Source organism: Rana temporaria, chromosome 3 (genome assembly GCF_905171775.1).
Source record: "Rana temporaria chromosome 3, aRanTem1.1, whole genome shotgun sequence".
NCBI lineage: Eukaryota > Metazoa > Chordata > Amphibia > Anura > Ranidae > Rana > Rana temporaria.
The window spans coordinates 144,083,208-144,109,324 of NC_053491.1; the positions used below are offsets into that span (position 1 = coordinate 144,083,208).

Genomic DNA, 26,117 nt, shown 5'->3' on the forward strand with positions numbered 1-26,117 from the left:
GTCAGCGTTTATCCCCAAAACACTGTAGACCCTCCCCAAGCTCAGAATCAAACTATTTGTGCCGTGTTTTGCCGCGATTTGCGTCTAAAACGCAAAAGCTGAAAGCTTCTGAACCCAAAATTTTGGGTTTGGAAAAACGGCCCTAAACCCAACTGATTTGAAACGCCAAAAAACGTGATCGTGTGCATGGACACATAGGATAACATTAAATGTGTTCAGGGGCAGTTGAAAAAAATGCCCAAATGCCTCTGAACTCGAGTTTAGCAGCGTCTCGTGTGCATGGGGCCCTTAGGCATTAACCAACAACAATAGTATAAAAATTACAAAGTTTTTTTTTTTAAATATTATTAAACAAAAATTACAGTAGATGAACCCGAGAGTAAATAAATGTAAAACTTCAAAGTCACAACTTGAATATCTGCAAAAAGTTATATACAAAAGCAGACAAGGCTTTAGGACATGGTGTTCTAAAGTCTTGTCTGCTTTGTATATACTTCTTTTTTTATACACATCAACATTAGCCAGTTGGCCCCTTTAAAAAATAAATACTGTATTTTTTTTAGAACAATCTAAGTCATTGTTTCTGTAAAAAAGGTATATTGTATGGCTCACATGTCATTAATTTAATCAAATAAGCAATGGTAGTGATTACAGTCACATGTAAAACGTCCTACCTGAAGCAAGTATAGTAGTTAAAACTTTCAATCCGATTGTCAAGACACTAAGATTTGTAACATAAATGGATAGGATTTTCAGAATTTGCCTGTGAATAAAAACAGCAACAACATTAAGATCTTTTTTGATAAAAAAATATGAAAAAATGACCAGATTCCAACCACAAAATTGGGAGCATGGTTTTTAGAAAGTTGGCGATTCAGACTTGGACAGTGAGAAATTAGGTCAGACCTAATTTTTTGATTTACAGTGCGAGAAATCAGTAGAGTGAAATATTACGAAGGAGGAAACGGAGCCAGCATATGTAAAGGTATAAACAAAATGCACTATAAAATACACGTATCTAAAGAGATCACAGTTTCCATTTAATACTGTCAGTACATAGTTTTATTTAAAAAAAAAAGTGGCAAATGCGGTTTCTAAGAGTCGTCTAGGACAGCACTAGAGAAAGTCCAGAGGCAGGAAACGCAAAAGGTTAAATCTATAAAAGGGCGGCTACAGCCCCTCTTCCCCAGTCTTTATCCGAGAACTTCCCCAGAATGGCTTCTCAAAACAACAAAAAACTCGTCCAAGGTTTTAACAGTATATAGGGAGGCAATCTTTGCTGTCCTGGATGACTCCTAGAAACCGAGATACTGGTAAGTCCAACTCTGGTTTTCTCTAGTCTGTCAAGGACAGCACTACAGAGGATCAACGAGAACCTACCAGTCCGCCTGGAGGACCTCTTGCGCTGAGATAAGGTCCAGTCTATAATTCTTCATGTACGTCGAGTAGCTTGACCATGTCGCCGCTTGGTAAATTTGTTCTGGTGTTGCCCCAGCTGGCTCCGCCCAAGAAGCAGACTTTGCCCACGTGTAGTGAGCCACCGGGGAAAAAGGGCACAACATTTTGTAAGCTTTCACAATAGCTTGTTTGATGAACCGGGCAATTGTGCTTTTCAAAGCTTGGAACTACAACTTTTTACCAGAATACAATATGAATAGGGCATTACATTTCCTAATGCATTCAGAGAATTCCAAATAATGCAACACACAGGCCATCACGTCCAGTTGGTGGAATTCTGCTTCTTTTGGATTAGTTGGAGACGCACAAAAAGGCAGCAAAACGATCATGAGTCCTGTGGAATTTAGAGACCACTTAGGCAAGAATCCCCGGTCCGTATGCATTACCAGCCTGTCCTCTAATAGAAAGTGCCTGCAGCTCATTAATGCGCCTAGCTGTGGAAATTGCAACCAAAAAAACATTTTGAGAGTGGCAGACTTTAAGGACAGCTCTTCTTCTTGCGACCATTTTTCCCAATACAATCGCAATACAAAAAAACAAAAAAAAAAAACAAGAACAAAAATTTGATTTTGCCAGAATTTTAAAACCGAAATCTGACCAACCCCTTAAAGAACCCGCTAACTAGTGGGTCCAACGGCAGGTGTTGCTCCAAAAAACACAGACAATGGGGCCTGAACCTTTAATGTTGGCCAGTCCTTAGTCCATGCCGTCCTGTAGAAACTCTAAGATGGCTGGTATACTAGCAAACACCTTCTTGGTGTCTAACCATGAACAGAAAACTTTCCAAAACTTAACATAAATGGCTTGGGTCATTTTCTTTCTACTGGAAAGAATCGTATTCTCTAACCTATATGAGAGCCCCTTAGACTTCAGGATGTTCTCCTCGGACACCATGCCGACAATTTTGGGCTGTGTATTTTTGGCAACAGGGCTAGGCCCTGAGAAAGCAGATCCTCCTTCTCGAGCAGCATGAGGGGGGGCTCTGTCGCGTGCAACAGTGTGGGAAAACCCAAGGCCTCTTCAGCCAATACAGGACAGCTAGAATCATTAAGGTGCACTCTTGAACAAACTTTTTCAGGACCAGGGGAATAAGTTTGAACAGAGGAAAGGCATAGCATATGCGAAATGCCCACTTTTCAGCCAAGGCATCTATCCCCTTGGCCCTCACTTCTTTTTCCAAAGAAAAGTACACTGGAACCTTGGCATTTGCTTTGCTGGCAAATAAATCCACTTCTGGAAGGTCCCACTTCACTGCTACTAGCTGGAAGACGTCCTTGTTCGGTGACGGTTACGATTCGCAAACTTGGTGTCGCACTCAGAATGTCCACCAGATGATTGTCCACTCCCTTTGAGTGGACTGCAGATATTGGAGCACAGGTTTACCTCGGCCCAAGAAAAAATTGTGCTCACCAGCCTGATTAAAACAGAGGTCCGCCCACCGCTGCAAAAATTAAAAGGCAGTAGTTACACATAGTGCAGCTGCTGGCTATTAATAATAGGACACTTACCTTTCCTCGAGTCCAACGATGTCAGCACCACAGCTGAAGTTTCTGTCAGAAACCATGAATCAGACCGAGACAGAAATACCGTTAAATCACACTTGTTTAATAATAAAAATAAAAAAGGTAAAACAGTAAGCGTAGTCAAGACATAGCCAGAGTTCAGTAACCAGATTGGGTAGTTGGCCAAGCCAATGTCCAAGAGCCAGCGATAAAGGTAGTAGGAAAGCAAGCAGGATCTGTAGCCAGAGGGAACGTCAGTCAAGCAGGTCTTCAACAGGAAGCATGAGAAAGTCTCTTGTGACGTTAACACAGACGAAGGCAAAAAGCAAATGAACTGGACGGCTTTAAGTAGGCAGAGCTGATGAGCAGGATCATCAACAGGTGGATCACTGTGGAGAGATGGGAGCTGGCAATTAGCTGACAGCTGAGCTGCCAGCACAGAGAAGGAAGGGCTGAGCCCAGCCCTGACAGTTTCCATCAGCTGTCGGGTGGTGTCGCCACCACTGCAGGTAAGGGAAAACTGTAGTGTTGCCTTATGGCTTCACGTAGGAAACCCTACTGAGCATGCGCTCCGCTCCTCTCTCCTAGCCGAACGGTGACATCAACAGCCGCGGCTCCCGGAAGTTAGGACAGGATATCAACTCCCACCGAAAGGGGGGGGGGGACAAAAGAGTGGAAGTTCTACTTTAGAGTGGGACTCCGCTTAAAGGAGTGTTTATAAGAGACCACCGCCACACTGTCCGCCACGCAGCGGTTTTTCAGCTCTTTGGTGAATGCCCTTAGCTCCTCCCATATAATCTGTAACTTCCTCCTGTTGGCTGATATTTAGGACTGTGTTTTGGCTTGTTTTTTGCCTGTACATGCTGGATATTATTGATGTCTGCATTATGTCTACATATTTCTCTGTTTATATGTATGTACATTTTATTAAGTGGTCTTGCATAGCAAGAGCACTTATTGTAATCTCACATATATATTCTTATTATAGCCAAATTTTAAATGGTATCTCCTCCCACAGTTTTTACACTACATAGACAAGTAATGTATCGAAGCGTGCGGATTGTTCCCGAATGGTGTGCTATTACTTTGTGGAACATTTTGCCGAAACGTTCGCAAAATATCGTCATTTTTGTGGCAAAATTTTCCCATAGGAATGAATGGTGAGAGGTAGCGTGTGGGATGTCAAAAAATTAAAAATCAGGACATGATTCCTAAACTGCGACTACTCCCTCGTTTTCAAGCCGACCTACACAAATCGTATATCAAAACGTTCAGCTATCCCTGCTGACACTACACTTGTCCATGGCTAAACGATTGTCCAAATCGTATTCACAATATGACAATTTTTTTGCAACCTACGCCATCAATTGACCTCTATTGACTTCCATTGAAATTCAAGTCAAGACACCTAAGATTTTTAGGACAATATATAAACTGCGACTGTGCCTTTAATTTTAATATTTCAGAGACATCAAAATGTAGGTCTGGGTCTTGTGATTCACACAATATAAAGATTCTCTGTACGATTTATCGTTTTTAAAATACAACCGTTTGAAGAAGGACAACTGTTCAAAAAAAACGGGGTTACTTACCGGTAACATCCCTTTTCCAGGAGTCTTTCAGGACAGGTACTGTAGAGAGACACAGGCTCCTCCCCTCACAGGAAACACCGCCTTCCAATTAGGAATTTAACACTCATCCTCCCTCAGCTCCTCAGTTTTTTCCAGAGTACCTCCGGCCAGCTGGGGAGACACAAGAACACGTCATAAAAGTATAAAATTACATCTTACCTGACGGCCTCGTCTGATGAGTTTCCATAATATCCCCTACAACAAAGAGGGTGGGTACCAGTGCTGTCCTGAAAGACTCCTGGAAAAGGGATGTTACCGGTAAGTAACCCCGTTTTTCCCTGTTCGTCTTTCAGGACAGGTACTGTAGAGAGGATAAGCGAGCACCTTACCCTAGGGTGGGACAACTGCTTGCAGTACTTTGCGTCCAAAAGCCTGGTCTTTGGTTGAAAGTAGGTCCAGTCTGTAATGTTTTACAAACGTTGAAAAACTAGACCAAGTTGCAGCCTTGCAGATCTGCTCCGGGGAAGCACCAGCACACTCTGCTTGGGAAGTTGCTACTGCCCTGGTGGAATGAGCCTTGATACCCTGTGGAGGCTCTACTCCCCTAGAAGAATAAGCTAGAACGATGGCTGCCCTTAACCACCTGGCTATCGTGCGTCTAGAAGCCCTAGACCCTTTCCTGGACCCAGAAAACAAAACAAATAGTGAATCAGCTTTCCTGAACTGATTTGTGTAATCCAAGTATTGTAGGACACACCTCCTAACGTCTAGGTTGTGAAACTTGTGTTCCTGTTCCCTTACAGGATTTGAACAAAAAGAAGGCAATGTTATTTCTTGACTTCTGTGAAACTTAGAAGCTACCTTTGGTAGAAAAGCCGGATCTGTCTTAAAAATGATGCGATCCGGAAAAACTTGAAAAAAGGGGGCCCTAATAGATAGGGCCTCGAGTTCGCTCACTCTCCTGGCAGTAGTGATCGCTACTAAAAATACTGTTTTGAGAGTGATCACTTTTAAACTACAATTGTCTAAAGGCTCAAATGGTTCTACTGTAAAGGCCTGAAGAACCAATGAGAGATCCCAAACTGGGAAGTTGGAGGTTTTTACAGGTCTCCGTCTACTCAAAGCCTTAAAAAATCTAGAGACCCAAGGGTCAAATGCTAGTTGTTTTTCAAAAAATACACTTAGAGCTGACACTTGACCCTTCAGCGTGCTAGTTGCCAGCCCTTTATCAGCTCCAGCTTGTAGAAATTCTAAAACAGCCACCGTGCTGTTGACACTGAAGGAGCTTTCTGCGCACCAGATGTTAAACCGTTTCCACACTTTTTGGTAAATGGCTTGTGTCTCCTTCTTTCTACAGCTTAGGAGTGTTTCAACCAGGCGTTCTGAAAACCCTTTGCCCCTCAGCAGCTCTTCCTCAGAAGCCAAGCTGCCAGATTCCACCTCTCTACCTGCGGGCAGCAGATTGGACCCTGTAAAAGGAGATCCTCCCGGATTGGTAGAATCCAAGGAGGTTCTATCGATAGACTTTTTAGGATAGAGAACCATGGTCTCCTGGGCCAATGAGGTGCGATGAGAATCAGTGTTGTGTTCTCCCCCTGCAGTTTCCTCAGGACTGCTGGTATTCGAACCGGAGGGGGGAAAGCATAACACCTGGAGAACTGCCAGGTTTGGGCCAGAGCGTCCACCGCCAGAGCTCCATCCCACCTGTTTAGGGAAAAAAAGAGCCGAGTCTTGGCATTTTCTCTTGAGGCGAATAAATCCACCTCCGGAAGACCCCATCTTTGAGTGATCGCTCTGAAGACTTCTTGATTCAGAACCCAATCGCCCTCCCTCAGTTTCTTCCTGCTGAGGAAGTCTGCGACCTGATTTAATTCTCCCTTCAGATGTATGGCTGAGAGGGACAAGACATTGGCCTCCGTCCATATGAGAATAGACTTTGTCAGATCCCGTAAGGACTTGCTCCTGGTGCCCCCCTGCTTGTTGACATAAGCTACTGCGGAGGAGTTGTCTGTCCTGATTCGAACATGCTGTCCCTGCAGCTCCTTCTGAAAGGCTTTGAGGGCTAACTCTATCGCTTTTAGTTCTCTCCAATTCGAAGATTTTTGCGAGTCCTCTTTTGCCCAGCGACCCTGTATCAGAAGGGAGTCCAGGTGTGCTCCCCAACCGGAGCCACTGGCATCTGTTGTCACTGTTCTGGAGATCGGGGAGATCCAATCCAGGCCCTGTAAAAGGTTCGCCCCCTTCCTCCACCACCAAAGGGACCTCTTGATGTGAACCGGTATGGATATCAGGGAATCCAAGGATTCCGGTTTGTGGTCCCAAATGTTCAGTATGAACAGTTGCAGAGGTCGGAAATGCAGACCCGCCCACTGCACTGCAGGAAGAGAAGATGTTAATAACCCCAGAGCTGACATGACTTTCCTTATCGGAAGCTGGCCACTGCTCTGAAGAAGTGATATTACATTGTCCACCTTCTGAACTTTTTCTATTGGGAGAAAAGTCATCTGTCTGGTTGAGTCCAGTACATATCCCAGAAAAGTGACTCTTTGGGAGGGTGTCAGGCTGGATTTTTCCAGATTGAGTAGCCAACCTAGGTTTTCCAGAATCTCCTTTGCAACCTGGAGGTCCTGGGACAACCGTGTCGGGGAGTCTGCAAAAAATAGCAGATCGTCCAGGTAAGCTACCACCAGGATGCCCTTGAGACGTAGAAAGGCTAGTACCTCCACCATCACCTTGGTGAATATGCGGGGGGGAAGAGGAGAGCCCAAAGGGGAGTGCTTTGAATTGTAGGTGAAACGTCCCCTCTCTGGACCTCACGGCCAGTCTGAGAAATCTCTGATGGCATTCCGCTATAGGGATGTGTAGGTAGGCATCCCTTAGATCTATGGATGCCATGAAGCAGTTCGGAAGGAGGAGTGTCCTCACGGAATAGATGGAATCCATCCGAAACCGTTTGTACGTGACCGAGGTGTTTAGAGGTTTTAAATTCAGTATAAGCCTGAATTTCCCTGAAGGCTTGCGGACCACAAATATGTGGGAGTAGAAGCCCTTTCCTATCTCCTCCGATGGAACCCGAACTACCACCTCCTGATCCTCCAACTCCTGAAGAGAGGAGATCAGAGCCACAGATTTCTCTTTGCACTGCGGCAAATTGGTGACTAAGAGTCTGGATGGGGGGGGACTTGAGAACTCTAGTCTGTACCCTCTCCTTATGATCCCCAGCACAAATTGGTTGCTGGTGATCATCTCCCACTGTGGGAGAAAGGCCCCCAACCTTCCTCCCACCTTGACTCCGTCATTGAGGTTTTTGGGGCTGTTCAGGAGCACGAAAAAAGCGCCCCGGCACGGCCTTTCCCTTTTGGTCCCCAAAACTTTTTCTTTCCCTCAGGTTTGGGGACTTCCACCTTCTTTTGGGTCCAGAATTTTTTCTTTACCTGTCCCCCAAATTTTTTCTTTAAGGGGAAAGCCTTCTTCTTGTCGGCTGTACGATCTAAGACAGCCTCCAAGCCTGGCCCAAATAATAAGTCTCCTGTAAGGGGGATCCCGCACAACTTAACCTTTGAGGCGCTATCCCCCTGCCATGTCTTGAGCCAGAGAGCTCTTCTTGCAGAATTAGATAGAGCTGCAGACCTGGCCGACATGCGGATTGACTCTGCTGAGGCGTCCGCTAAATACCGCACGCCACTCAGTAAAGTTGGAAAAGAGGAAAGTATAGTCTCTTTAGGCGTTCCGGCCTCAATATGTGCCTTAATCTGTAAGAGCCAATGCTCTAGATTACGGGCCACCACTGTTGCTGCCATAGCTGGCTTAAGGTTCCCCTGGGAAGCATCCCAGGACTTTTTTAATAGCGAATCCATCCGCCTGTCCATGGGGTCTGAAAGGACCCCCATGTCCTCAAACGCCAAGTCCGTATGTCGGGATACCTGCGAAAAGGCAGCATCTAGTTTGGGGGATTTGTTCCACACTGAAGCCTCCTCTTCAGAAAAAGGAAACCTCCTCTTCAAAGAGTTTGAGAAGAAAGGTTTCCTCTCTGGGTCCTGCCACTCTTTTTTGATGGCATTGACCAGGACTTCATGGACTGGAAAAACCCTTTTCTTTTGTTCTCCCAAACCACTGTACATCTGGTCATGGAGTGACAGTGTCTTTTTCTCCTCAACTATCCCTAAAGTAGCGTGGATAGTTTCCAATAACTCTTCCACCTCTTCAAGGGAAAGCTTGTAGCGAGAGACTTTTGAGGGCCCTGCCTCTGTCTTCTCACTATCTGACTCCTCTTGGGAGCTAGAAGCGGCACTGTCTTGCTCCTCCTCAGCATCCTCTCTGATATCCGCAGGCTTCTCTCTACTCCCAGAGGGAAGAACCTCAGGATTCGGTGGAATTACCTGTTGCGCTACAGAAGGGCTGCTTTGGGGCAATTGAAAATTAGCAAAAATATCTTTAAACGATTGAAAGGTGCCAGAAAGCTCTTTCATAGAAGCTGCTAATTCAGATGCCTGCTCTGCCTCCCTTTCTTTAACCAGCCCCTCAATACATCTCCTGCAAAGTGCTTTGTTCCAACTTTCACTAAGTGAAGATCTGCAGGAAGGGCATTTCTTCCTGCTGTGGGCTGATTTTTCTGTGGATTTCTGAAAAACACAGAAGAAAGTGGAGGCTAGATTAAAAGAGAGACCAGCGCTTAACACAGGTAACCACCAGGAGTGTTCTAGGACCAACCACCACCAGGGTTCCAGACACACTACACTAACAAACTCCCCGACCACCAGGAGAAGAAAACAAAAAAATCACCAGTGAAGCTGTACAACATGATAAGGGAACACCACCCCAGGGTTCTCCTTACCTTCGAGTGGCTGGTGCTGTCGTCATCCGGAGGTGCACGGGAAGCCTCTGCTTCCGACATCTCGCTGAGGAATGTGGTCGCGACTGCCTGCAAAAACGCCGACCCTACGGCTGAGAAGAGAGAGGCCGCACCAGCCCAGCGTCAGGCCTTTTACACTGCAGCGTCCGGGACCAATGACGCGTATCCGGCGGAAGTGCCCGCCCCCCCCGGAACTGACGTCACTCGTCCTCCGGTCCGGCCCAGCTTCCTGGCCGACTGTGAAATTCTCACAGGGAGCGTGCACCCCGCCTGCAGCGCCACCCCTGTGCGATCAGTAAATAGGCCTCCGCGGCTGAATCCACCCCAGGAATGTCCGCGGGACGCTTCACGGCGATGTCCTGGGTAAGTGACTTCCCCAGTCAACCAGGACGCCATGCTCTTTAAAAAATAGCCCTGAGCCCAGGGAGAACAGGTCCCCCCTCTCAGGAATACTGGCCTCAGCTTCCCCAGCTGTCTGGCCCTTGGCCCAAGCGGTGTCTCCCCTCCGGAGGAAACACCATAAACTGAGGAGCTGAGGGAGGATGAGGCTTAAATTCCTAATTGGAAGGCGGTGTTTCCTGTGAGGGGAGGAGCCTGTGTCTCTCTACAGTACCTGTCCTGAAAGACGAACAGGGAAAAAAGCAAGCAAGTATTCTCTGTGCTTAGAGTGCTTGCATATCAACAAACATTGGTTTCCTATGAAACGCTGAGGAGAAAACCTCCTCACACACAGCTGTAAGGCCCCTTTCAGACATCCGCTCTGCCTGTCCGTTATTACAAGTCCGTTAACGGACTTGTAATACATCCCTATGGGATCGCATCCGCTAACGTCGGCGTCCGTCGGGATCCGGTTTTCGGACGGAAGAAAACCCTATTTTTCTTCCATCCGGCGGAACGGAACGGATGCAGATGGACAGACGGTCCGTCTGCATCCGGTTCCCCATAGGGCAGAGCGGAGCTGAGACAGTGCGGTCCCTGCACTGTGTGCGGGGACCGCCCTATCCGCCGACATCTCAGCGGGGATCCCCGCTGAGCCGACGGAGACACGCGGAGCGGACCCAGAAACGGTCCGCTCCATGTGAAAAAGACCTAAGGGTATTCTATAGCTCCTCCCACACAGTTGTGAGGTAATTTCTGTGAGGTGATTTCTGTGAGGTGATTTCTGTGAGGTGATTTCTGGCTTCTACCACACAACTGAGGCAACTTATATCTAGTCTCACACAGCTCTGAGAAAAATTATAGCATTATAGCTCCTTCTTCACAGCTCTGAAGGGAATTATATCTCCTCCAACAAATAGCATCATGCCATCTAAAGGAAAGAGGTCTAAAGCTGCAAATATACGCTGGACTAAACAGGACCTTTCAGACCCACGCTTTTGGGATCCAGAGCCCCACAGCAGCATAGTGGAAATGGAGGTTGGCAACCCTCCATAGCAACCAGTCCATAGCAACCCATCCATAGCAACCAGTCCATAGAAACCACCAAACCAACCAGTCCATAGCAACCCTCCATAGCAACCAGTTTTGATGGGACTGTTTTGATGGGGTAGTTTTTGATGGGGCAATGGATCGAACTGGATCGACACACGGTTGGATCACATTTACATCTCCAGGGGCACTGTCTCCAGTCAGGAGTATTGGTGGAGGCAAGAACACGTCACACAATTTCCCCAGAAATTGTATCTTTTCTAGTTTGTTTTATTGTATATGTGTATCCACTGGCCCTGCAACTTTCAAGTTTTATTGTTGCTCATTGATGTATAACATTTGTAATAAATCTTTACATATTTACTTTCACCAATGCTGTGTACATTGGCCATTATGCCGAGTAACTCACAATCATGGTCGTTGCCGCTCCGTTACATAACACTTTGAAAATAAATTGATTTGGTCTCATTGTTCGCTGTGAACATTGGCTAAACCTCTCTAACCTCATTTAAAGTCCCTGGGCTGCCCCCTTTTGTCCTTATGGTGATATGGACGGACACCTGAAAAGACCACTGTAGACCCTGCAAAAGGTTTTTTGTTCCTCCACCACCACACAGACCTCTTCGTCTTCAGGATAAGCGGAAGGCCACATCCAGTGAGTGTCCCATCTCAGCTTTTCAGGCTATTGGCCAGGAGACACCTAAAATGAGCCCTTGCCCACGGTATTGCTGCTGCCAGAAGACCTAGACTCGACATGGCTGAACAGGCAGATACTGCCAGATTGTTCAGAAAAAAGGCAGCCGTCACCTTTACTTTTTCTACCTTCTCCTCTGAGATAGACAACCTGCGTCACCGAGTTCACCAAGAACCCCCATGTATAGCAAAGCCTCAGCCTGGGTCAGGTTTGATTTGTCTTCATTTAACAACCACCCCAGATCTTCCAGAAAGAAAATGGCCAACCACAGATCCCCTTGTAGTTGCAGCGAGGAGGGAGTAAAAAATAAAAGGTAGTCTAAATGAGATGACCGAGATCCCTTTTTAGTCTTCAAGTATGCAGCCAGCAGAATTTTTTTTTTTTTTAAATTCCCTTTGCTGCGAGCCCGTGCAGGGAGTGTACAGCCCTCCCTAGGCTGATCTGGAGGCAAGGACCGGTTCTAGCTTGCCTTTAGCCTCACCGGGGGACCCAGGATCTGTCCCATACCCCGCAAGGTACAGCAGACCTTCCTCCCTCCCTAGGCAGCTTTCCTAAGTTCTGGGGGGGAACCGGAGCTCCAACCCGCCTCCTCTTCCGGTGGAGGAAACACAAAAGCCTGGAAAAGAGGGACAGTAGCCACCCTTTATGGATTTAACCCTTTGCGTTTCCTGCCTCCGGAGGTGGAGTCTCTTTCTAGTGCTGTCCTGGACAGGTAACTAGAGTAAAAAAAAAAATAATTTTTAATACAGCTTACCTGTAAAATCCTTTTGTTGGAAATAAATACATCATGGGACACAGAGCCTTAATTACTTAATGGGTTATGTAGTCACCACGGGTGATTGGACATTGGTTAACCCAATTAGAATGGAGTTCCTCCCCTATATTACCCCTCACGAATGGAGAGTGCCTCAGTTTTGTAGCAAAGCAATAAGTGTTCCACATTAAACTCCGAAGAGGGGTGGGAGCTCTGTGTCCCATGATGTATTTCCAAGAAAAGGATTTTTACAGGTAAGCTGTATTAAAAAATCCTATTTTCTTGGTCATACATCATGGGACACAGAGCCTTAATTACTTAATGGGATGTCCAATAGCAATACTAAAATTAGAGGGGAGAGAGACACAGATCAGAATAAGACCACTATCGAGCCAGAGGATTTATACTGCTGCCTGCAGCACTCTACATCCTCGTAACCTCTTACATAATAGAATTTGGTAAATGTATGGACCAAGACCAAGTAGCAGCCTTACAGATCTGAGCCATGGAGGCCTGGTGATGCACTGCCCATGAAGCACCAACTGCTCTAGTCAAGTGCGCTTTCACCTGAAAGGGAAGGATCTTCTTTTCTAAATCATAGGCCTGAATAATAGCTTGTCGAATCCACCTTGCAATAGTGGATCTTGACGCTGCCTGGCCATTCTTTGTCTGTTCATTCTGCCACAAGGCCCAATCAGTCTTCCTTATCTGAGCCATAGCTTGCAGATAAACCCTTACCGCTCTTACAACATCTAGAGAGTGTAGACTCTTCCTCTGCAGACTGTGGATTTGGAAAGAAAGACGGTAGGACTATATCTTGGTTCAGATGAAAACCTGAAACCACCTTAGGTAAGAAATTTCGGTTGAGGCAGTAGCACCACCCTGTCTTCATGAATAATCATATACGGTTCTTTACACAAAAGAGCCGCCAATTCCAATACGCTTCTAGCCGAGGATATGGCTACAAGAAAAAACGGTTTCTGTGTCAGACTTAGAGAAATCTGGTGTATAGGTTCAAAAGGTAGCTTCTGTAAAACAGACAATACGAAATTCAAATCCCATGGGCACACGGGAGACTTAACAAGGGGATTTAACCCGCAGTGCACCCTGAACAATGGCCCTAACTAGGGAATGAGAAGCAAGCCGTTTCTGAAAGAATATCGACAAAGCCGAGATTTGGCCCTTGATAGTGCTCAAGGCCAAACTCATATCTAAGCCCAACTGAAGAAAGGCAAGAATTCTATTAATGGCAAACTTCCTAGGATGCCACCTTCTGGGTTCACACCAGGAAACATATGCATTCCAGATCTGTAGTAGATGAGCCTGGAGGCCAGCTTTCTAGCATTAACCAGGGTGGATAGTAATGGAAGAATCCAAGGTCTTTCTACTGCCATCCTTACGACTTCTGCGTACCAGGGTCTCCGGGGCCACCAAAATTACAGACTTTCCTTCCTTCTTGACCTTCTGAAGAAATCGTGGGAGGAGCGAACTCATAAATCAGGGAATACCGATCCCATGGGGATTGTCAGAGCATCTGAGCCTTGAGCATAGGGAGCTCTTGTTTTTGACACAAAACTGTCCAGTTTTGCGTTGAACCTGGAAGCCAACAGGTCCACATCTGGGGTTCCCCATTTCTAACATATGATTTGAAATATGTCGGGGTGTAGAGACCATTCTCCTGGACTCAGTTGCTGGTGGCTTAAAAAATCCGCCTGCCAATTTCCTACCCCTGGAATGAAGACTGCAGATAGGCGAGGAATATGCCTTTCTGCCCAGGCCAAGATGCGATTCACCTCTTTTTGGGCATCCAGACTTCTGGTGCCTCCTTGGTGATTGATTTAGGCTATGGTCGTAGCATTGTCGGATTGAACCCAAACAGGCCAGCCTTGCAGTCTGCAAGACCAAACTTTGAGGACCAAATGAATTGCCCGAATCTCCAAATTGTTGATGGGTAGGAGCTTTTCGGCACTGGACCACTTTCCCTGGGCAGATGCTTCTAGCACTGCACCCCAGCCTAGAAGGCTGGCATCTGTGGTTATCACTTTCCAGGTAACTGGAGTGAAGGATTTCCCTTCCAACAGATTTTGGGGGAGCAACCACCAATTGAGGCTCTGGCATACCCCTGGAGATAAGACCATAGGAAGATTCAGGACCTGAACATCCTTGTTCCAAGCTGACAGAATCCTGCCCTGTAACGGTCTTGAGTGAAACTGGGTGTAAGGGACAGCCTCGAACGAGGCTACTATCTTTCCCCAACAATCTCATGCAAAGGACGGATGGAAGGCCTTCTCTTTGCCTTTGCCACTCGGACCAAGTCTCCTATGGCTTTTGACTTTGGCTTGCTTAGGGATGTGTCTATGATCATGCCCAAGTACTTTAGCTTTCTTTGAGGCTGCAAGGAAGATTTCTCCAAATTGAAGACCCAGCCTGGGTACTCTAAATATTCCACTGTGCTGTGCACATAGTGGACCTAGCAAACGGCTGAATACTCGAGGTGCTGTAGCCAGCCCGAAAGGAAGGGCCACAAACTGAAAAGTGGAGCTGATCCACCGCAAACCTTAGGAATCTTTGGTGAGCGGGAAATATTGGCACATGCAGATATGCATCTTTGAGGTCTATTGATGCCAGGAATTACCTTCCCTGAAGGGTGGGAATTATTGAACGAACAGACTAGAGGTTGACCGATAATATCGGGCCGACATTCAGTCACTTTGGATAAATCGGCATCGGCCGATTATTATCCAAATGTGGCCGATATTTAGCAGATCTGCATCAGCAGAGTGTGGAGAAGGAAGGAGAGCAGAGCAGAGCAGTGCAGTGTGTGTGAAACACTAAGGAGATAGAGAATGGACTTGTCGGACTGATGTCGGGGTGGGCGGGACTCAGCTGTCCAACACCAGCCAATGGGATGAGATCATTGGCTGGATAGCTGCCCACCCCGGGTCCCGCCCACCTCCAACATCACGATGAATCTGAGCTCCTCTCTCTCTCTCTCTCTGCTCTCACAGTTTCACAGCACATAATGTAGCTGATAATGTGTGAAACTCTCTCTATACAGTTTCACATAGTGCTGCAGAGAGAGGGGAGCTCAGATTCATCGTCATGTTGAAGGTGGGCGGGACAGCTATCCAGCCAATGATCTCATCCCATTGGCTGGTGTTGGACAGCTGAGTCCCGCCCAACCCGGGTCCCGCCCACCTTCAACATCACAATGAATCTGAGCTCCTCTCTCTGCAGCACCATGTGAAACTGTATAGAGAGAGTTTCACACAATATCAGCTACATTATGTGCTGTGAAACCTGCCAGTGCCATCTGCTAATGCCAACCAGCCAGTGCCACCTGCCAATGCCAGCCAGTGCCACCCGCCAATGCCAGCCAGTGCCACCTGCCAATGCCAGCCAGTGCCACCTGCCAATGCCAGCCAGTGCCACCTGCCAATGCCAGCCAGTGCCACCTGTCAATGCCATCCAGTGCCACCTGTCAATGCCATCCAGTGCCAACTGCCAGTAGTAACGCCATCCAGTGCCACCTGGCAGTGCCAATGCCATCCAGTGCCACCTGCCAATGCCATCCAGTGCCACCTGCCAATGCCATCCAGTGCCACCTGCCAATGCCATCCAGTGCCACCTGCCAATGCCATCCAGTGCCAACTAGTGCCATCTGCCAGTGCTAACTATTGCCATCCAGTGCCACCTGCCAATTAGTGCCACCTGCCAGTGCCAACCAGTGCCATCTGCCAGTGCTAACTATTGCCAATTAGTGCCACCTGCCAGTACCAACCAGTTTCACCTGCCAATGCCATCCAGTGCCACATGCCAATTAGTGCCACCTGCCAGTGCCAATTAGTGCCACGTGCCAACCAGTGCCAACCAGTGCCACCTGCCAGTGCCATCTGCTATTGCCAATTGGTTCCATCCAGTGCAACCTGCCAGTGCCAATTAGCGCCACCTGCCAAAAAACCAAAAAAAAAAAAAATCGGCCCAAAATATCGGCCGCAAAAATCGGCATCATATATCGGCCATAGGCCGCCCCAAATTCTAAATATCGGCATCGGCCAGAGAAAAACCCATATCGTTCGACCTCTAGAACAGACTCCATGCGGAAGGAGCGAATGTTCAGAAACTGATTCAGACTCTTTAGATCTAGGATAGGTCTGTTTGGTTTTGGAACCGTAAACAGGTTTGAATAGAATCCTGACCCCAGATCCTATGGGGCTAATTCCAAGATTACTCCTTGGGACAACAGATGTTCCAAGGCCAATAGTAGAAGCCTTCTTTTTTCTGGATCTTTGGTAATTCTTGATCTCAGAAAACAGGGTGGCGGAAGTTCTCTGAATTCCAGCTTGTAGTCGGAGGACACTGTGGAGGTGACCCACTTGTCCTGAATCTTATCCCGCCAGGCATTTGCGAAAAGCAGCAGCCTTCCCCCCACTCAGCTGAGCGGGGGCATGCCTTCATAGGGAAGTTTTGGGGGTCCGTTTAGAGACTTTGAACCCCAAATTATTTTTTGCCCTTGGGCTTGGCTCTGGGCTTTTCCCCTAGTGTTAGACTGGTGTGGCTGTCGCCACTGCCTGGAGGCTGAGGCTCCAGGGGCTGGAGAAAGAGTACGTTTAAATGAGGGACGCTTACTCTAACCGGCGAAAGGGTAGACTTGCCACCGGTAATCTTTTGGATGTATTTATTCAGGTCATCTCCAAAAAGGGGCTCGCCCCCAAAGGGGAACGCTGCCAAGTATTTCTTGCAGGAAGCCTCGGCCTCCCAATGTTTTAACCAAAGGGACTTGTGCATGTGTACCTGCAGGATATTCAAGCGAGATATGGACAAAGTCCATAATCGCATCAATCGCAAAGCACAAGGCTTTAGGAAGGTCCTCATAAACCTCAATCTCCTCAGAAGGGAAGAGGTTAATCATCCGCTTCATTTGTTCCTTGAGGAATTGACATACACCAATGGCTGCAACAGCAGGTTGTACTACAGCCCTAGCCAAGGCAGAGGAGGCTTTTAATAGGGATTCTAGCTTTTATCAGTTGGATCCTTGAAACCCTGCGCATTGTCAATAGGACAGGTCAGGCTTTTGTTTGCATAAGAAATAGCTGCATCAATAGCAGATATCCCCCATTTCTTGGTGAAACCTTCCTCCATAGGATAAGGGAGGGAAAACTGCTTAGGAGGAAAAAACAGTTTGTCTGGGCGAACCCAGTCATCATACATCAGTTTATCCAGCAAGGGATGAACTGGAAAGGAGCATGCAGCCTGCGGGGACTTCCGAGATCCCAGAGGAAAATAGAGGGCCTAAAAGATTCAACTGGAGGCAATTTGTAAGTGGCACGCACCATCTCTGCATAATATTGCACCTGCATCTTTAGCAACTGAGAAGTTGCAGGAAACCTCCCATCCTCTTAGGCCTCAGACTGCCCATGATCCTCATCTCCTGAGAGGGATTTTTCACCCTCAGAAGGCTCATCTGATGAGAGAGCCAAAGCAGATGAAGGGGATCTTCCCCAGTTTTCTGCTATTTCTCAAGGAGGTTGAAACATTAGCAATTCTTCCTTCCAGGCCATCCATAGCCACCTTAAAAGCACCCTCAGTGACATATACAGAAGCTGCCACAGGAGAGGCTGCAAAACCAGACAGGGGCTCATTCTGTGATGCTGCTATTAGGCTAATATAGGAGGGTGGTAAACTGCAGGCAAGCTCAGTATCCTTAGCCGTACGTGGGGATTTTCTGGTGCCTTTTTTAATTTGCCCTAGACCTTCTTCTAGGAGACATAGTCCTTACTGCAAAGCAAAAGTGCTATCCACAATATATAAATGCAATCACTGTTGTGCTATAGTCTTATAATACACAAAACATATCAGCTCACTGCACAACATGATGCCGAGTAGGAGTCTTAGGTTTGCCTGGTTCAATCCACAGGGATACTTACAGCCCACAGCTCTGTGTCCATGCTGCTTACAGAAGGCTCTGGCGTGCTGGGCTTTAGAACCAGCCTCTTGGCGCCTGCACAAGGACACTGCAACCACTTTGGGCCCTCCCCCTATCCATGTCTCCACCCATCAGAAACGATTTCTGGCATGAACGTTTTTTTCCGCAAACAATCACTTTAGGCGAGCGCGCATTGCGGCCCCTAGGAGACGAGGAAGCGGGAGAGAGTTACCGGGGGCATCTGAGGACCCCTGCATGCGTATCGTGGCAGGGCCTGCAGCGGAAGGAGGTGAGTGGAGTTTATTATGACTGACTTCACTGCGCATGTATATCCTGGAAGGCTATGCAAGAAAACACCAGTTTGCACTTACTACCTCCAGTGGTGAAAACCAGGAAAGACATCATACTCCAGGAAGATAATACATAAATATAAAAAAAATTATCTTCCTGATCCACGCCACAGGAAAGCTACAAAAGTAGTTCCAGCTTTTACCCATCACGGCAGACAAGTTGTGCCAACCTTCAGGTTTACATAGGGTTTTAGTAGAGAAAACGAACATTTTTCTTCTTAGCACATGTTGAACGTGACCAACCACCTTAACACTGAGGCACTCTCCATTTGGGAGGGGTTATATAGTGGATGAACTCAATTCTAAATTGGGTTAACCAGTGTCCAATCACCTGTGGTGACTACATAACCCATTAAGTAATTAAGGCTCTGTGTCCCATGATGTATGATCAAAAAATTGTATTTGTTTTAAAACCTCCCTGACCCAAAACACTCAGAGGACAGCTGACTCGGTAAACCTTTAAGTATGACCAAAATAAAAGGGGGCAGCCTTTGAATGGGTGATGCTGATAGAGCCAAAAAAACTCCAACAAAAATGGTGCAGTGGTCCCAGATAAGAAATGGAGGAAAAACTTTCCTTGAAGGGCATAAGCCTTAAAAATTAGCCAAGTCATCTGGCTATGGTGGAATAGGAAGCATAAATGTTCCTCCTTAGGACCTTCAGGGAGGACAAAGGGTATTTTTTCTGAAAGAAGATGTTACAGTCAAGTAAACCCTAACTGTTCTGACCACATGCAGGCAATTGAGCAAAATCTCCATGGCGTGCATCAAGAGAGAACAGAGGGAAGGGAGGACAATATCCTCATTAAGGTTACAGGTCAAGTTCACTTTTGAAGCACGTTACGTTAGGTTACAGTGAGGTGAAATGTATTTGATCCCCTGATGATTTTGTATGTTTGCCCATTGACAAATGATCAGTCTATCATTTTAATCGTAGATTTATTTCAACAGTGAGAGACATAACAACAGAAATATCCAGAAAAAACCTTAAAAAAAATATATAAATTGATTTGCATTTTAATGAGTGAAATAAGATTTTTTTAACAGCTTACTTGTAAAAATCCTTTTCTTGGAGTACACCACATGACACAGAGCCAGTCATTACATAATGGGTTAAGGGTCTTCAGCGGTTATTGGACACTGGCACAACCAATTGAAGACAATTCCCCTCCATATAACCCCTTCCATCAGGGAAGTACCTCAGTTTTGTAGAAAAGCAGTAAGGATCCCATAAGAAGGGGGGGACCTCTGTGTCCTGTGGTGTACTCCAACAAAAGGATTTTACAGGCAAGCCGTTTTAAAAATCCTGGTTCTCTTTATCGTACACCATGGGACACAGAGCCAGTCAGTACATAATGGGACATCCCAGAGCAATGCTCAAATGAAGGGTACAGATCAAGCAGGCCGCTTTACAGACAAGAAGCCCTATACTGCTATACTGCTGCCTGCAGCACACTACACCCAAAGGCGGCATCCTCATGTCCTTTCACGTCCACTTTATAGAATTTGGAAAATGTATGGACTGAAGACCAAGTAGCAGCTTTACAAATCTGAGCCATTGAAGCCTGGTGATGCACTGCCCATGGAGCACTTATCGCCCTGGTAGAGTGCGCCTTAACAGAAAAAGGAGGAATCCTGTTCTTTAAACCATAAGCTTGAATAATTACTTGTCAAATCCACCTTGGCATGGTGGAATTCGATGCCGCTTGTCCCTTCTTGGGACCATCTGGCAAAATAAACAAAACCTCCATTTTACGTATCTGAGGGGTTGCCTGCAGATACACCTTTACTGCTCTCACTACATCTAGCGAGTGCAATAACTTTTCCTCTGCTGTCTGCGGATCAGGAAAACAAAAGGAAGGCATTACAATATCTTGATTCAAATGAAACGCCGTCACCACCTTTGGTAAGAAGGTAGGATGGGGTCGTAGAACAATTCTGTCCTTGTGACAAATTAAATAAGGCTCTTTACAAAAAAGAGCTGCTAATTCTGATACTCTCATAGCAGAAGAGATGGCAATCAAAAAGGCCAATTTCCTGCTCAAAAGGATCAAAGGAATATGGCGAATAGGTTCAAAACCTTGCTTTTGCAACACTGACGATACCAAATTCAAATCCCATGGGCATAAGGGAGACTTGACCGGCGGATTGATCCACAGTACCCCCTGAATGAAAGTCCGAACTAGGAAATCAGATGCCAGCGGTCTTTGAAAAAAGACCAATAGTACCATCAAGGGTCAAATATCGGTTCAAAGGGCTAATCTCATATCCACTCCTAACTGGCAAATGGCGAGAATCCTACTTATGTCATACTTCTGAGGATTCCATTTCTTTTTTAAATTCAATACTTTTTTTTATTGTTTCCATACAAATACAAAACAGAAAATATAAATCCATATTTTACACTCAGTGCATTTTATGTGCATACAAAATATTAATTACAAAAGCTAAAAATACCCATCAATCCCAACCCTCCCCTCCCCTCCCTCCCATCTTACTTTTAAAGTGCATACACGTTTTTAATCCTGTTCTTTTCCTTAAATTGTTCTTTACCAGTCTTTCCTTAATTAAAGTGAGTGGCCTATTTTACATAACCAGTGCTCCCATATTGCATTACATTTTTTAAGGTTACCACGTCTAATCCATGTTCCCCTCTTCTTCCCTATTGTGCTGTTCATTACATTAAGTCATTCCGCTACTGTGGGTGGATTTTGTGCTTGCCATTTTAGTGCCATCAATTACCTCGCCTGGAACAGACATCTTATAGCTGCTTCCAATATATCCCTCTGCCCCATTCTCTCCTCAATGCATCATAATAGGCAAACCGAGGATTCCATTTCTTGGTTTCACACCAGGAAACATATGCCTTCCAGACTCTATAGTAGATAAGCCTGGAGGCTGGCTTTCTAGCATTCATGAGTGTAGAAAGAACTGGACCCGAGATCCCTCGTTTCTTCAAAATGTGGGTCTCAGTAGCCAGACCATCAAATTTAGCTTTTGTAAGGAAGGATGGAACACTGGGCCCTATGACAGCAGGTCGTGACGAAGCGGAAGCTTCCAAGGTCTTCCTACCACCATCTTGATCTCGGCATACCAGGGCCTTCTGGGCCAATTTGGGGCCACTAGGATTAATGGAATTCCTGCAAAGTAGCCTCTGCAAGAGAGCGATCGGAGGAAATGCATAGATCAGTAAAAATGTATTCCAAGGAATTATTAGAGCATCCGATTCGTAGGCTAGAGGATCTCTCGCCCTGGATACAAAGTTGTCCAACTTCCTGTTGAACCTGGAAGCTAGCAGGTCTACATCGAGGGTCCCCCATTTCTGACATATGGCCTGAAAGACATCGGGGTGGAGAGACCACTCTCCTGGCGACAGCTGCTGGTGACTCAGATAGTCCGCTTGCCAGTTTTCTACCCCTGGAATGAAGATTGCAGAGAGACAAGGAACATGATCTTCTGCCCATGCCAAAATCCGATTCACCTCCTTCTGAGCACCCTGACTGCGGGTGCCTCCTTGGTGATTGATGCAAGCTACTGCAGTAGCATTGTCGGACTGAATCCGAACAGGGTGGCCCTGTAACCTGTGTGTCCAGGTTCTGAGGGCCAAGTATACTGCCTGAATCTCCAGTATGTTGATGGGCAGGTTCTCTTCAGTCTTGGCCCAGGTCCCTTGGGCAGAAGTTTCATCTTACACTGCTCCCCAGTCCGATAGGCTGGCATCCGTAGACACCACTTTCCAGGTGATTGGGAGAAAGGATTTTCCTTTCCGCAAGTTCTTGGTTTTTAACCACCAAGTGAAGCTTTGGTGCACCTGTGAAGACAGGCGCAGGGGTAAATCCAGAGCTTGGATCTTCCTGTTCCAGGCGACTAAGATACTGCCTTGAAGTAGTCTCGAATGAAATTGAGTCGTAAGGGACAGCCTCGAAGGAGGCCACCATCTTCCCCAATAGCCTCATGCAAAGGCGAATAGACGCTCCTTTGCCTTGACCTTGTGGATCAGGTCCTTAAGAGACTTGATCCTTGGCTTTGGCAGGAATATCCTGCTTTGGGCTGTGTCTGATCATGCCCAAATACTCTACCCTTCTTTGGGCTTTTAGAGACTTTAGGTTTACGATCCATCCTAAATGCTCCAGGTATTTTACTATGGTGAGCACAGTGTGATCTAATCCTGCCACAGACTGCTCTATCACAAGTAGATCATCTAGATAGGCTGTTACCGCTATGCCTTGTGCCCTCAGATTTGCAAACAGAGGAGCTAGCACCTTTGTAAATACCCGGGGTGTGGTAGCTACACCAAAGGGCAGAGCCACAAACTGGAAGTGGCGATGTTCTACCACAAACCTTAAGACTCTTTGGTGCACGGGATGGATAGGTACATGTAAATATGCGTCCTTGATGTCTATAGACTCCATAAAATTCTCTGCCTTGTAAGGTGGCGACCACGGAACAAATCGTTTCCATTCGGAAATGGCAAATGTTTAGAAACTGATTTAGAGATCTTAGATCCAGGATGAGTCTTAAGTCTCCATTTGGTTTTGGAACCACAGAGGTTTGAATAAAAACCTGAACTTTGCTCTTTTAGGAGTACTTCTGTGATCACCCCTTGACACAGCAAGTGATCCAATCCCCTGAAAAAAATCCTCTTTAGTGGATCTTTGGAGAAAGGGGAAACTGGCCAAAAGCTTCTTGCATGGGGCTTCTGCTGACCAATGCTTTAGCCAAAGGATTCTGCGCATATGCACCAGCTGGAGTGTGAGGCGAGATGCTTACTGAATCGAATCTCTCATGGCATCCACTGTAAAACATAAGGCTTTAGGTAAACTCCCCCAAAATTTGACCTGATCTGGAGGTAGATCCTTCAGCCCCTGTTTTACCTGTTCCTTGAGGACCCGACACATACCAACTGCTGCTACAGCAGGTTAGGCAACTGCGCCAGCTAAAAGGAATGAAGATTTTAGTAACGATACCAACTTCTCAGAAGGATCTTTAGACACTTGTACATTGTCCACCGGACAAGTCAGGCTTTTATTTACACAAGAAATAGCTGCATCTACAGAAGGCAGACTCCACTTATTGGAAAACTTCTCCTCCATAGGATAGAGAATGTCAAATTTCTTAGGAGGAGAAAAATGTTTATCTGGGTGTTGCCAGTCTGCGTAAATTAGCTTTTCTACCAATGGATGAACCGGAAAAGAGCATGCACCCTGCGGAAATCTTAGTGAACCTAGGGAGGCGATTCAGTTATCTCTGAAGAGGGCAACTTAAAGCGGTTGTAAAGGTTTGTCTTTTATTTTCTAAATAGGTTCCTTTAACCACTTAAGCCCTGGACCAAAATGCAGGTAAAAGACCAGGCCCCTTTTTGCGATTTGGCACTTCATCGCTTTAACTGACAATTGTGCGGTCGTGCGACATGGCTCCCAAACAAAATTGTTTTTTTCCCCACAAATGGAGCTTTCTTTTGGTGGTATTTGATCACCTCTGCGCTTTTTATTAGAAAATTTCCTCAGTTTAGGCCGATACGTATTCTTCTACCTATTTTTGGTAAAAAAATAAAAAAAAAAAAAACGCAATAAGCGTTTATCGGTTGGTTTGCGCAAAATTTTAGCGTTTACAAAATAGGGGATAGTTTTATTGCATTTTTATTAATTTTATTTTATTTTTTTTACTACGGCGATCAGCGATTTTTTTCGTGACTGCGACATTATGGCGGACACTTCGGGACAATTTTGACACATTTTTGGGACCATTGTCATTTTCACACCAAAAAATGCATTTAAAATGCATTGTTTACTGTGGAAATGACAGTTGCAGTTTGGGAGTTAACCACAGGGGGCGCTGAAGGAGTTATGTTTCACCTAATGTGTGTTTACAACTGTAGGGGTGTGTGGCTGTAGGAGTGACATCATCGATTGTGTCCCCCTATAAAAGGGATGGCACGATCGATGCAGCCACCACAGTGAAGAACGGGGAAGCCATGTTTACACGCGGCTCTCCCCGTTCTTCAGCTCCGGGGACCGATCGCGGGACCCCAGCGGCGATCGGGTCTGCAGGATCACCCTGTCACCATACACTTCCGAGTTTTTGAATAACACTGCCTGTTTTAACCAGCTGTATTGTAAGTACCCTTTTTTTAAAACCAAATAAAGTACAAAGTATAAAACGGTATCACACTATTGGGATCCCTTCTCTCCACATATGTTTAATGTTGGACACTGAAAGTGGAACACAGGGAACGAGAAAACGCCAGAGTGCAGCACAGGGCATACACTGCGAAAGTTTTCCACCCCAAGAGGGGGGCTGGATCTGGTGAGTGTGGTAGCTATCAAAGCACAGAAGAAGGTATCAATGCATGGAACACGGACACAGTTTTTTCCTAGCAATCTCCAGGATTTTCTGGATTCAGCAGGAAGCACTTTTTTCTTTAATTATCATGGACTGATTTAATCTACTATTAATATTTATTTATTAATTATTTATTAATTTGTCACGTATTCAATATAACTTCACGTATTACCTGAATTCAATCAATATATTCACTGCATGTTTGCATAAGAATTAATATATTTATCACTCTATTTTTTATTCATATAACTTATATACTAATTTAATACTACCAGCATGAGTGAATTATAGTTGTTAGGCAGGCGCCAAATCTACTAACTAATTCCTATTCATTCATTAACCCATCCAGGTGGGATAATCAAAGTAGAGGCAGCCACCTAATTAACTGGTTTTCCCTTTCACTATCTGCCTTGTATTTTTTAAACACATTTTTAATCGCATTCAATCGCATTTGCAAATCTTATACTTTCCCTGCCACATTTAACATATATTTTTAATTCTGTAGCGCAGGTTCATTTTTTCTTTTCATTGTTTAAACTTGCCTATGCTAGTAGGAATTGTCCCAATAAGTTTAATAACGTGTGGCATGGCAAAATTGATGCTTGGGGTCTGACTGTTTAACTGTGCCTTTTTACCTCTCCTTTCGCTCCTTGCACCTTTGTTATATCTCAGGGATAGGACTGTCTAGCAGTTTTCATATTTTGGGGTTATGTATGCCGTTGTTGGTCTACCTGAAACTTTGTACTCTGGCTTTGTAATTGAAAACTTGCTCTGTACTGCACTTGTGGTTACTGGTCTACGTGTACCTGTATTTGTTTCTGTTGTACTATTGTGAAATCTTTAATGAAACTTTCCTGATGGATGACCAGGTGTTTGATGTCACGTCTGCCTATATCCCTTCTAAAGTACTCGAGTGCATTCTTCTGCTCTTTCTCCACAAGGGTTATTTAAAGTACAATCTACACCTAGGTTACTCCTTCCCCTAAGCTCTGCTGATTTTATCATCTAATCATGTGCAACCTAAAATTATGTATTTTATTTTCCTTGTATGTCCCACTCAGATCTACAGCGAGTGCACGTGTAGTGCAAAGTGGATTTGTCTTTCATAAATAACCCATAAAGTGGCACATAATTGTGAAGTGGAAGGAAAATGATAAATGGTTTTCAATTTTTTTTTTTACAAATAAATATACGAAAAGTATGTCATGCATGTGTATTAAGCCCCCTTGAGTCAATACTTT

At 45.7% G+C, this 26,117-nt stretch overlaps 1 protein-coding gene across 5 annotated transcripts in view; it reads right to left on the bottom strand.

The window, feature by feature from the left end:
- LRRK2 (leucine rich repeat kinase 2) overlaps positions 1-26,117 on the bottom strand; it is a 376,481-nt gene that overhangs the window by 314,561 nt on the left and 35,803 nt on the right. For all 5 annotated transcript variants that reach the window (XM_040343608.1, XM_040343610.1, XM_040343612.1 and 2 more), the window contains exon 6: positions 675-763. In XM_040343608.1, coding sequence (XP_040199542.1) covers positions 675-763 — 89 coding nt within the window. The remainder of the gene's footprint in view (positions 1-674; positions 764-26,117) is intronic.